Source organism: Silurus meridionalis, chromosome 20, assembly GCF_014805685.1.
Source record: "Silurus meridionalis isolate SWU-2019-XX chromosome 20, ASM1480568v1, whole genome shotgun sequence".
NCBI lineage: Eukaryota > Metazoa > Chordata > Actinopteri > Siluriformes > Siluridae > Silurus > Silurus meridionalis.
The window spans coordinates 165,537-177,500 of NC_060903.1; the positions used below are offsets into that span (position 1 = coordinate 165,537).

Sequence of the window (11,964 nt, forward strand, 5' to 3'; positions counted from 1 at the left end):
AGTATGTGGTCTGGCATTGTCATGTTGGAAAATACAAGGTCTTCCCTGGAAGAGACGACGTCTGGATGGGAGCATATGTTGTTCTAGAACTTGGATATACCTTTCAGCATTGATGATGCCTTTCCAGATGTGCAGCTGCCCATGCCACACACACTCATGCAACCCCATACCATCAGAGATGCAGGCTTCTGAACTGAGCGCTGAGAACAACTTGGGTTGTCCTTGTCCTCTTTAGTCCGGATGACATGGCGTCCCAGTTTTCCAAAAAGAACTTCAGATTTTGATTCGTCTGACCACAGAACAGTTTTCCACTTTGCCACAGTGCATTTTAAATGAGCCCTGGCCCTGAGAAAACACCTGAGCTTCTGGATCATGTTTAGATACGGCTTCTTTTTTGACCTATAGAGTTTTAGCCGGCGACGGCGAATGGCACGGTGGATTGTGTTCACCGACAATGTTTTCTGGAAGTTCTCCTGAGCCCATGTTGTGATTTCCATTACAGTAGCATTCCTGTATGTGATGCAGTGGCGTCTAAGGGCCTGAAGATCACAGGCATCCGGTATGGTTTTCCAGCCTTCACCCTTACACACAGAGATTGTTCCAGATTCTCTGAATCTTTGGATGATATGATGCACTGTAGATAATGATGATTTTTCCCTGAGAAACTCCTTTCTGATGTTGCTCCACTATTTCTCACCGCAGCATTGGGGGAATTGGTGATCCTCTGCCCATCTTGACTTCTGAGAGACACTGCCTCTGAGAGGCTTTTTATACACAATCATGTTGCCAGTTGATCTAATAAGCTGCAAATTGGTCCTCCAGCTGTTCCTTATATGTACATTTCACTTTTCCAGCCTCTTATTGCTGCCTGTCCCAACTTTTTTGGAATGTGTAGCTCTCATGAAATCCAAAATGAGACAATATTTAGCATGACATTTCAAAATGTCTCACTTTCAACATTTGATATTTTATCTATATTCTATTGTGAATAAAATATAAGTTTGAGATTTGTAAATTATTGCATTCCTTTTTTATTCACAATTCATACTTTTTTTGGAATCGTGTGTGTGTGTGTGTGTGTGTGTGTGCGTGTGTGTGCATATATTGTACTCATGGTACAAGTACACCACTTACATCATGGAGGTACACATGCACACATACACACATCTATATATATATATATATATATATATATATATATATATATATATATATATACACACACACCTACAAGTAATGCAGGTTCTGTAATGGAATTGTCTCTGTCTCCCTTTTTCTCCCGGTCTCTGTCTCTCTCTGTCGCTTGTGTCTCTCAGCACCTGCGTGTGGGATGGGAGCAGCTCCTCACCACCATCGCTCGCACCATCAACGAGATCGAGAACCAGATTCTGACCCGTGACGCCAAAGGAATCAGTCAGGAGCAGCTCCACGAGTACAGAGCCTCCTTCAACCACTTCGACAAGGTCACACACACACACACACACACACACACACACACTTTGTGTAAATCTGTAACTCGTGTTTGCATTTTGTGGGTTTTAGTGAAACATTCAGTGTGTGTCCTGCAGTCCACTCCAACAGTCGTGTGTGTGTGTGTGTGTGTGTGTGTGTGTGTGTGTGTGTGTGTGTGTGTGTGTGTGTGTGAGTGTGTGTGTGTGTGTGTGTGTGAGTGTGTGTGTGAGTGTGTGTGTGAGTGTGTGTGTGAGTGTGTGTGTGTGTGTGTGTGAGATAACTTCATAAGGTTCATTAACATTGTGTTGACTGTTTATTATATTAAGGTAAAGTGTAGAGAGGGAAGGAGGAGATGTAGAGTGGAATAGAGAAGGAGTAAAACAAAACAGACAGAAATGGTGTGCACGTGTGTGTGTGTGTGTGTGCGTGCGCACGTGTGTGTGAGAGAGAGTTTATAACTTTATTGTGAATTAGTTTGAACTGTTGGACCATGCCGTATTTCCCATCATCCCTTTTGTTTGACATTCATCTCATTTGGCTCCACCCCTTTATGTATTGACTCCATCAAATGCATGGTGTGATGTGAAATCCTTCTGCACCTGTGCTCCTTGCATTGTGGTTGGTTGCCTCGGGGTGATCTGTCGTGTGATTGGCCGACTGCAGGACCACAGCGGCGCTTTACAGGCCGAGGAGTTCAAGGCGTGTTTGATTAGTCTCGGTTACGACGTGGAGAACAACAAACAGGTAACAAGCACAAGAGCAGCACGTGCGGTTGCTCGCTGTGAGATGAATGTACATGTTTCCTTATGTGTTTATTTGCACCTTCAGCTGCTCACGTCTCCACCCCCTCCCTCCATCCTCAGTGCGTAACCCCACCCTCTTTCCGTCTCAGCGCCGGTGTCTTTCTTAATGCTTCTCTTCTGTTCTGTGTTTTTTTCCCCTCCTCATCCTGCCATCCCTGTCTCTGTCCTCCTCTCTCTGTCCTGCCTGGCTACTTCCTGTTCATCTCCTCTTCTGTCTCACTCTCTGGCTGCATTTCATTCATTCTCTCCCTCCTTATCTTCATCCCTCGCTCTCCCCCTTACAGAAGCGCACGGGGATCATGGACTCGGACGATTTCCGCGCGCTGCTCATTTCCACTGGCACCAGCCTGGTACTGCCTAATGTGTCTCGCTCTCGCGCTGTCTGTCTCTCTCTCGCTGTCTCACACTCTCTCGCTGTCTGTCTCTCTCTCGCTGTCTCTTTCTCTTATGCTGAAGTCCTGAAAGCTCTCTCAGTGCTTACGGGTTCAGTTTTTGTCTGTAATTGGACTGTTCTCTGATTTATGATGTGCATTAAATGAGCTACAGATGTAAATGTGTGTAGATAGTGTTTATTGTAGTGTTGGTGTTGGAGACGTTTGGATTGGGTTGACCTCTTGACTCTTGTTGCCAGGGTGACGCTGAGTTTGCCCGTATTATGGGTATTGTGGACCCAAACAACACCGGTGCCGTGACCTTCCAGGCCTTCATCGACTTCATGTCCCGGGAAACAACAGACACGGACACGGCTGACCAGGTCATCGCCTCCTTCAAGATCCTCGCTGGAGACAAGGTGTGTGTGTGTGTGTGTGTGTGTGTGTGTAAGACATACAAAGGGTTCCCACGCTTCTTGAAAGTACTTAATATAAAAATAAAAAAACTTTAATTTCAGACACATGGATTCAAGACCTGAGAAGTAATTAAACAGATACAGGTCTTTGGAAGTGCTTGAATTAAATCTGGAATAAATTGTGTTTAGTAGAATAGTGCTTTAATCTTGAGTGAATGTTTAAGATTCTGGCTGAATGCACTGAAATACTCTCCAGATAACAGATATATCATGTCCCCCTTAACTACTGCCATATTTAAACATTATATTACATTGCTAGCAGTGTCGCCTGTTGTTTGAGTGTCGCCTGTTGTTTGAGTGTCGCCTGTTGTTTGAGTGTCGCCTGTTGTTTGAGTGTCGCCTGTTGTTTGAGTGTCGCCTGTTGTTTGAGTGTCGCCTGTTGTTTGAGTGTCGCTTGAGTGTCGCTTGTTGTTTGAGTGTCGCCTGTTGTTTGAGTGTCGCCTGAGTGTCGCCTGTTGTTTGAGTGTCGCCTGTTGTTTGAGTGTCGCCTGTTGTTTGAGTGTCGCCTGTTGTTTGAGTGTCGCCTGTTTGAGTGTCGCCTGTTGTTTGAGTGTTGCCTGTTGCCTGTTGTTTGAGTGTTGCCTGTTGTTTGAGTGTTGTTTGAGTGTTGCCTGTTGTTTGTGTGTGTTGTTTGAGTGTTGCCTGTTGTTTGAGTGTTGTTTGAGTGTTGTTTGAGTGTCGCCTGTAGTTTGAGTGTCGCCTGTAGTTTGAGTGTCGCCTGTAGTTTGAGTGTCGCCTGTAGTTTGAGTGTCGCCTGTTGTTTGAGTGTTGTGTGTTGCCTGTTGTTTGTGTGTTGTTTGAGTGTCGCCTGTTGTTTGAGTGTTGTTTGAGTGTCGCCTGTTGTTTGTTGCACTTTGAGTTCATATTCCGCGTGCCTGTAAATAATGTGTACTGAATTTATTCTAATAGTATCACTGTCTTATTGCATTAAAGTCACAGGAGGAAAACGTGTGTATCAGCGTGCATCATTATATATACAGTGGAACCTCGGAGCTCGCGGCCTCAGCGCTTGCGACCTCGCATGCTCGCGACTTTCATTCAGATCAGCTCGTGAGCAACCGTGAGCTGCTCAAAACGCTAGTTTTAACATTTCTAATCAAGGTTTATCTCATTAAAATTGTCTAAAAAATGCTTTAAAACTATTTTTATTATGTATGGAGTGAAATAGTGTTATTTACTCATTTAAATCGATTTCGTATAGTGTTCTTTGGGTTTTTACTGGGTTTGAAGGGGCGTATCAAAAGGTCGCGAAAATTCGGAACTCGCGACTGGTCTTGGTCCCTAACCCTCGTGAGCTCCGAGGTTCCACTGTATTTTATTTTTAGTATCTTGAACTTTCCTAAGTAGTGTTTTTCACTCATTTAAATATTGAACTCCATTCACTTCTGTGTGGGAGCTTAGTGGTTAAGATATTGGACTTTGGATCTGAAGGTCACGAGTTCATTTCCCAGCCACATCAAGCTGTTATTCCTGGGCCCCTGAGCAAGGCCCTTAACCCCATAACTGCTCAGTTGTATAAATGAGGTAATTGTAAGTCATTGTAGATGAGGGCATTTGCCAAAACGCTGTAAATGAAATACATTAAATTCCTTTGAACACAACTGCTCAAAATGGTCTACATTTATAAAACCTACACATTCAAAAGATCATTATTACTGTTTTATGTAAATGTTCGAGATTTAAGAGGTTTTTGAGGATGTTACTGATGAAAGGTGATAAAATTACTGAGAGCTTTATACTCTGATATAAAAACTGATCTTTTAATGTGTGTGTGTGTGTGTGTGTGTGTGTGTGTGTGTGTGTGTGTGTGTGTGTGTGTGTGCAGAACTACATCACAGCGGAGGAGCTGAGGCGCGAGTTGCCCCCTGACCAGGCGGAGTACTGTATCTCCCGCATGGCTCCTTATAGAGGGAGTGACGCGGCGCCTGGAGCTCTCGACTACATGTCCTTCTCCACCGCTCTCTACGGAGAGAGCGACCTTTAAAAGGGCCTAAGATCCAGCATGCTCATCCTTCTCCACCTCTCCACTCCTCCATCTCCACTTCCTGTCCTCCATCTCTCCTCCTCTCTAAGAGGGGTGGAGTTTCACAGGACTTAAAGCACATCTGAGGGGCGGAGCTAGGGTCTTCTCTCTGTGTGTGTGTGTGTGTGTGTGTGTGTGTGTGTGTGTGTGTGTGTGGGGAGAGAAACGAAGTGTGATGGTGGTTTTGTAGAGAGAGAGAGAGAGAGAGAGAGACGGCTTAGTCCCAATTCTTACATGCTCACTTTAAGCTTTGCTCACTTCATCGTCCTTTTTCAGATAAATGAATAAAATATTTCCTTTATAATTTAGTATTAATTAGTTGATTAAAATAGATTTCCCACCAGCAGGAGTGTGTGTGTGTGTGTGTGTGAGTGAATCTGTCCAGTCAGTAATTAATTAATATGAGATTAAAAATAGTTGATTAGAGTGAGAGCTGGTGCAGTAAGTCTGCAATTCTGCTTCATTCTAAATACACACACACACACACACACACACACACACACACACCCTACATATACACCCCCACACACACACACACACACACCCTACATACACCCCCACACACACACACCCTACATATACACCCCCACACACACCCTACATATAAATCTTACGCACACAACGCACACTCTACATATACACCCCCACACACACACCCTACATATACACACACATGCCACACACACACACACACCTTACATATACACCCTACACACACACACACACACCCTACATATACACAAACACACATCCTACATATACACACACACACACACACCCTACATATACACCCCCACACACACACCTACATATAAATCTTACGCACACAACGCACACTCTACATATACACCCCCACACACACACCCTACATATACACACATGCCACACACACACACACACCTTACATATACACCCTACACACACACACACACACACACCCTACATATACACAAACACACATCCTACATATACACACACATGCCACACACACACACCCTACATATACACCCCCCCCACACACACACAACACACACCCTACATACACACACACACCCTCTACATATACACCCTACACACACACACACAAACATACACTCAACAGGTTTTTTCCATTTATTTTGTGTGCTAATATATTTTTTGGGGGTTATTGGTTGTGGTCCATTTGGGTGGGTGGGGCTTAGAGAGTAAGTAGGCCAATTAGAGAAAAGAAAATGGTTTGGTGAATTAAAAGACAGAAAATAGATTAGATGTGTTTGTGTGTGTGTGTGAGAGAGAGAGAAAGTGTGAGCACTCTGTCCCGTTATTGTGTTGATTTGTTCAACGCAGTGCGAGTTGTCGGTTTATTCTGTGCTGTACATACTCATTGTGTTTCTACACACACACACACACACACACACACACACACACACACATTGTAACACACCATGACGCAGCAGCTATACAGATATTACACGATAAAATGAAATAAAGCTTGCGCTTGGCCGGGCGTGTGCCGATCCGTGCTGATCTTTTTCACATTTGTACGTTTTGATGGTTTCTGACGAGTTTCTATGTAAAAATTCTATTCTTAATAAAGTCCTCACGCGCTCAGCAGGCTCCACACTGTGGCGTGTTCACGTGTCCCTGAGGAACCAGAGTGCTTTAAACGTGTCGATAAGGGAAAGACTTTATCCTCTAAACATGCTCCCCACAGAGGCAGACTACTGACCAGCCCTCATGTGGGTGTAGGCTGCCTGGGTAGGGAACAAGTGTTTCCAACTGCCCAGGGGGAGAATCTTGTAAATAGAGTGGTGATCTCACGGCTGAAGATCGGCACATGCCTACGCTGGTATACTGTAGGCGGGGTGATGGCAAATGGGGTGGAGCTACGTGGGATCAATTAATGCAAAAGCACAAGGCCTTTGTAGTGTGCACGTCTCTAGTCCACTCCTCTGGCCCTGGGGTGATGATCTGTGATGAGCTGTTGTGTGGGTGTGAGAGAGGTGGTCTTGAGGGTGGGGAAGTGGGCGGAGTCCTAATGAACATTCCATTATGTCTTAATGACTAAATTGCTGTTTAACGATCTATGCAAATCATCATTATTATAATAATTAATATCTACAGTAACGACGGGGTGATAAAACTGTACTGCTGAAATAAAAATTAATAAACGCAAGTCACTGAGGAACGCGCGTGCGTGTGCGCGCGTGCCCGCCAATGTGTTTCCCTTTCACATTGCAGCCTGATACTCAGTATAAATCATGTAATCTTGTTTTTCACACTGCTGAGCTGTAAAGTGAATTCTGAACATTTCTAAATTCTAATAAAATATAAAGAGGACAGAAAAACTGCAGCAGTGTGTGTATGTGGAGAGAGAGAGAGAATAAGCCTGGAACTGAAACGCACGCACTACAATAGAAATGATCAGATCCACTGGAGATCCCGGCTGTGGTGTGCTGTGGTCACCACTAGAGGGAGACAGTGATCGTGTGTTATTGTGTGCAACAGGAGCTTTTCAATGATCATGTGACTGATCCTGACATCATCCACCCAAAATTTGGGAAGATCTCAAAACACACACACCGGAGCAGAGACTCCTGACCATGTCCTGTGCTGTGTGTGTGTGTGTGTATATATATATAACTGAGCTAGAGGTCAGCTCACAGATGTTTCCGAAAACAGCAGTGAGACAGTCGAAGTCTCACTCATTGTCTCCCTCAGCTCAGTCATCTGTCCTCCATTTGTGTGTGTGTGTGTGTGTGTGTGTGTGTGTGTGTGATGTAAAATGAGCTGGACTGCAGCAGAAAGTCCCAGAGTTTCCCATGACTTGCAGATTCCCCTGAGGCACACACACCACAACCTACGCACCCTCATCTTCATCCTTATCTTTACCTCCATCTTCATCCTCACCTCCATCCTCATCTTCATCCTCAGCTCCATCCTCATCCTTACCTCCATCCTCATCACTTTCATCCTTTTCTTCACTTCCATCCTCATCTCCACCTTTAAATAACGTTATTTTTCTAAAAAAAGAAAAGAAAGAAAAAGAGATTCATCCCATTCAGAACTTTTTGTAAACTTCTACACACACACACACACACACACCCGTAGTGAGTCACTTCTCTCAGGAAATGTATTTATTTATAGGTTCTGTAAAAGTTTGAGGAGTTTTGAGGCGAGAGCTTCAGGTTCTGCAGGTTCCTGTTTATTGAATGCTGTAAATGACTGAGCAGAAAGCTCAAGCCAGGATGGTGTATGTATGATATCTCCAGTGAAGCTCCTCCACTCATTTAAGTTCTTCTGGGTGAGTCCTCTGCGACCGGGGAGCCCCGACTGGACGTTCTGGTGAGCTTCTCGGTGGAAAACAGATCTGCTCTATGTCAGCCTTCTTGGATCCACAGATCATGTGCAGCTGGAAGACTCATCAGGAGAGGAGAAGGTGCTGAGGTCTTCAGGATGCACTGGACCATCACTGACCTTACGATTTTCCTGCTCTGGACATGTTCAGAACATGAACTGGTTCATCTCCCAGCTCTCTCTAACCTTCACTACCAGGAAATGAAGACAGCATGTGCATGTGTGCGTGTCTACACACGTGTGTGTGTGTCTCTGTGTCAGGATGTGTGTGATTCATTTCTGTGCTGTTGTGCGACTCTCAGGCTCCAGATGTTTTCCTCAGGCGATTAAATGTTAAATGTGAGCTGAACACGCGATTCAGACTCAGTATTACTGAAGATTAAACTCCGAGAGATAAAACTGAGATCATGAGAGAAAATAACATACCAGAGAGCAACAAAATGAACCAAATATTTCCCACATTTCACGCTTTTAGTGCAGAAAAACGTTGCTTTATTCATGGTGTGGAAGATAAATATTCAAACATTGCTGCAAGATTTGTAGCATCTGCTCATGTCCATGAAACCAACACATAATTTAATTCATGTTTATTTGTTTTGAGCTTTTAATAATGAACCTCGTCTCAGAGCAGCTTTACACAGATAATGTGGAGATAAAAATGAAGATGTTCTTAATAAGTGTAAGTTTGTCCCTGATGAACAAGTCGGTGAAGGAAAAACTCCCTGAGATGCAAAAGGAACCGAGACTTTCTGAGTGAGAGAGAGAGTGAGACAGTGAGTGAGACAGTGAGTGAGAGAGTGAGACAGTGAGTGAGAGAAAGTGAGATTGTGAGAGAGAGTGAGATGGTGAGAGAGAGTGAGACAGTGAATTAGAGAGGGAGAGTGAGACAGTGAGTGAGAGAGAGACAGTCGAGAGCAGCTTATCTGTGAGAAGAATGTGGAGAATGTTCAGTTGATCTTCTCCACAAACAACAAAAAATATTCCAGCTGCTCCTCCCAAACCTCAGCCAACCTCTGGATCTAAATCACTAAATCACTGAACCAACATGAGCTGTGACCCACATCCTGCTGAGGACCAAACTAAACCTCACACCTGAGACATTTAACACACATCATGATCAACTAGCTACACACTCAATCACACACAGATTGTAAATATTGTTGTTGGAAAAGTTTAGTGTGTGTGTGTGTGTGTGTGTGTGTGTGTGTGTGTGTGTGTGTGTGTGTGTGTGTGTGTGTGTGTGTGTGTGTGTGAGTGTGTGTGTGTGTGTGTGTGTGTGTGTGTGTGTGTGTGTGAGTGTGTGTGTGTGTGTGTGTGTGTGTGTGTGTGTGTGTGTGTGTGTGTGTGTGTGTGTGTGTGTGTGTGTGTGTGTGTGTGTGTGTGTGTGTGTGTGTGTGTGTGTGTGTGTGTGTGTGTGTGTGTGTGTGTGTGTGTGTGTGAGTTTGTTATTGCTCTGTCTTACATCTGCTCCAAGTTGAAACAGATGTTCTCAGAGGAAAAGTTTTAAATGTAATTCTGTATTTATAAACAGTGTGTGTGTGTGTGTGTGCGTGTGTGTGTGTGTGTGTGTGTGTGTGTGTGTGTGTGTGTGTGTGTGTGAGTGTATTGTGTGTGTGTGTGTGTGTGTGTGTGTGTGAGTGTGTGTGTGTGTGTGTGTGTGTGTGTGTGTGTGTGTGAGTGTGTGTGTGTGTGTGTGTGTGTGTGTGTGTGTGTGTGTGTGTGTGTGTGTGTGTGTGTGTGTGTGTGTGTGTGAGTGTGTGTGTGTGTGTGTGTGTGTGTGTGTGTGTGTGTGTGAGTTTGTTATTGCTCTGTCTTACATCTGCTCCAAGTTGAAACAGATGTTCTCAGAGGAAAAGTTTTAAATGTAATTCTGTATTTATAAACAGTGTGTGTGTGTGCGTGTGCGTGCGTGTGTGTGTGTGTGTGTGTGTGTGTGTGTGTGTGTGTCTGGGCTCCATCCCAAAATGCCAGAGTTTCTCCCAGAGCTCCATGACACCAAAATAAACCAGTAGAGAGATTTTCACTCTGAACACTACAGCCTTCCAACCCCATGTACAACATTCACATGGGTGTGTGTCCTCAATCTACAGTCGGAGTGAGACAGAGAGAGATGGAGTGAGACAGAGACAGTCAGAAAGGGAGAGAAATAGTGAGACAGTGAGAACCTTTGAATCTTGAATCTCATGAGACAGTGAGAGACCATCAGAGGGACAATTATTATTAGTAGTACAAAAACACTGAAATGTGTTGAATTATATTTTTTTTAATGGCAGAAGTGTTTACATTACTTACTTAAAGTGTGTGTGTGTGTGTGTGTGTGTGTGTGAAATCCTTCTGCAGCGGATGGCCATATATGGTAAAAAGGGGGAATTTCTTATGATCTATGTTACACTGAATTTGGCAGAGAGGCGTGTCTAAAACACCACCCATTTCCATATTTGTACTTAGGAGCGTGGCTAAACAACAGCATTTCCAAATTTGTACTTGGGGGCGTGGCTAATGCGCTGGACCAGATTTTAGTTTCTGTAAAACGGAGATTACTCTCTCACACACTACACAGACACCATACTATACACACACTACACAACACACACACTACACACACAATACACACTACACAACACACACAACACACAACACACACACACACACACCACACAACACACACACTACACCACACATGCCCAGAGGATTATTAACACAGAGTTTATCTGAAGTTGATTTGGATACAGGAGTAAAAGACTGAAGCAATGATGCGGATTTCAGTGTGTTACTTTCTCCAGCTGTTCTACTGCACAGTGTCCGGTAAGAACACACACACACACACACACACACACACACACACACACAAGAGTGTTTAGTTTGTAGTATGAGACACAGTCTATGATGGGATCCAGATGTGCTGCTGCTGTGAGAGAGGCAGGATTGTGAATCTTTTACCTGAAACCTCAGAGCAGAAAGACTAGAGATTTATGAAGATGCTGGAGATGTTTATTCCTTACTTGATTATCAGACCCTCACGAGACATCGACAGATTTACTTTTCTCTCAGGGTTTTATTCACAAGAGCTTTCAATAAAGTTGATCAATAAAAAATATACAATGTGTACAAATATACAAGTCTTCTTCTGACCCTGAACCTGAGCAACCTCCTGAACCTAAGGACCTGAGGTCCTGTATGTATTGGTTCTCTCAGGTTCTATCTTCTGTGTGTAAGAGAACCTCAGTTGAGAACCTCATTGATTCTCAGATTTGCAGTTTGGATCTGCAGATGATCTCACACTCCAGACTCTGTGTGTAACTGTGAAATGGTTTATTTCTAATGATCTCATGATGTGGAGCAGGGGGCGTGTCTTAAGGGGTGACACGGTGTATCACCGGCCCACCACAAATTATGCTTGGCCGCCCTCGTGCCCCCCCAACTGCGTAGACTGATCAGAGTATAACATCTGCAGTGGGGCAGCAGTTCATTTAACATCTCACGCTGATTTTATACAACAATCA

General features: G+C 44.1%; 2 protein-coding genes across 3 annotated transcripts in view; both read left to right on the plus strand.

Annotated features, from left to right (window-relative positions):
* Positions 1 to 5,471, plus strand: part of LOC124402737 (alpha-actinin-4) — a 29,614-nt gene extending 24,143 nt beyond the window's left edge. For both annotated transcript variants that reach the window (XM_046875929.1, XM_046875928.1), the window contains exons 18-21: positions 1,317 to 1,463; positions 2,116 to 2,196; positions 2,887 to 3,045; positions 4,928 to 5,471. In XM_046875929.1, the coding sequence (XP_046731885.1) occupies positions 1,317 to 1,463; positions 2,116 to 2,196; positions 2,887 to 3,045; positions 4,928 to 5,086 (546 nt within the window). In that variant the 3' untranslated portion in view covers positions 5,087 to 5,471. The remainder of the gene's footprint in view (positions 1 to 1,316; positions 1,464 to 2,115; positions 2,197 to 2,886; positions 3,046 to 4,927) is intronic.
* Positions 5,472 to 10,934: 5,463 nt separating this feature from the next.
* Positions 10,935 to 11,964, plus strand: part of LOC124402740 (tissue factor-like) — a 5,718-nt gene continuing 4,688 nt past the window's right edge. The window contains exon 1 of the mRNA XM_046875935.1: positions 10,935 to 11,266. Coding sequence (XP_046731891.1) covers positions 11,212 to 11,266 — 55 coding nt within the window. The 5' untranslated portion in view covers positions 10,935 to 11,211. The remainder of the gene's footprint in view (positions 11,267 to 11,964) is intronic.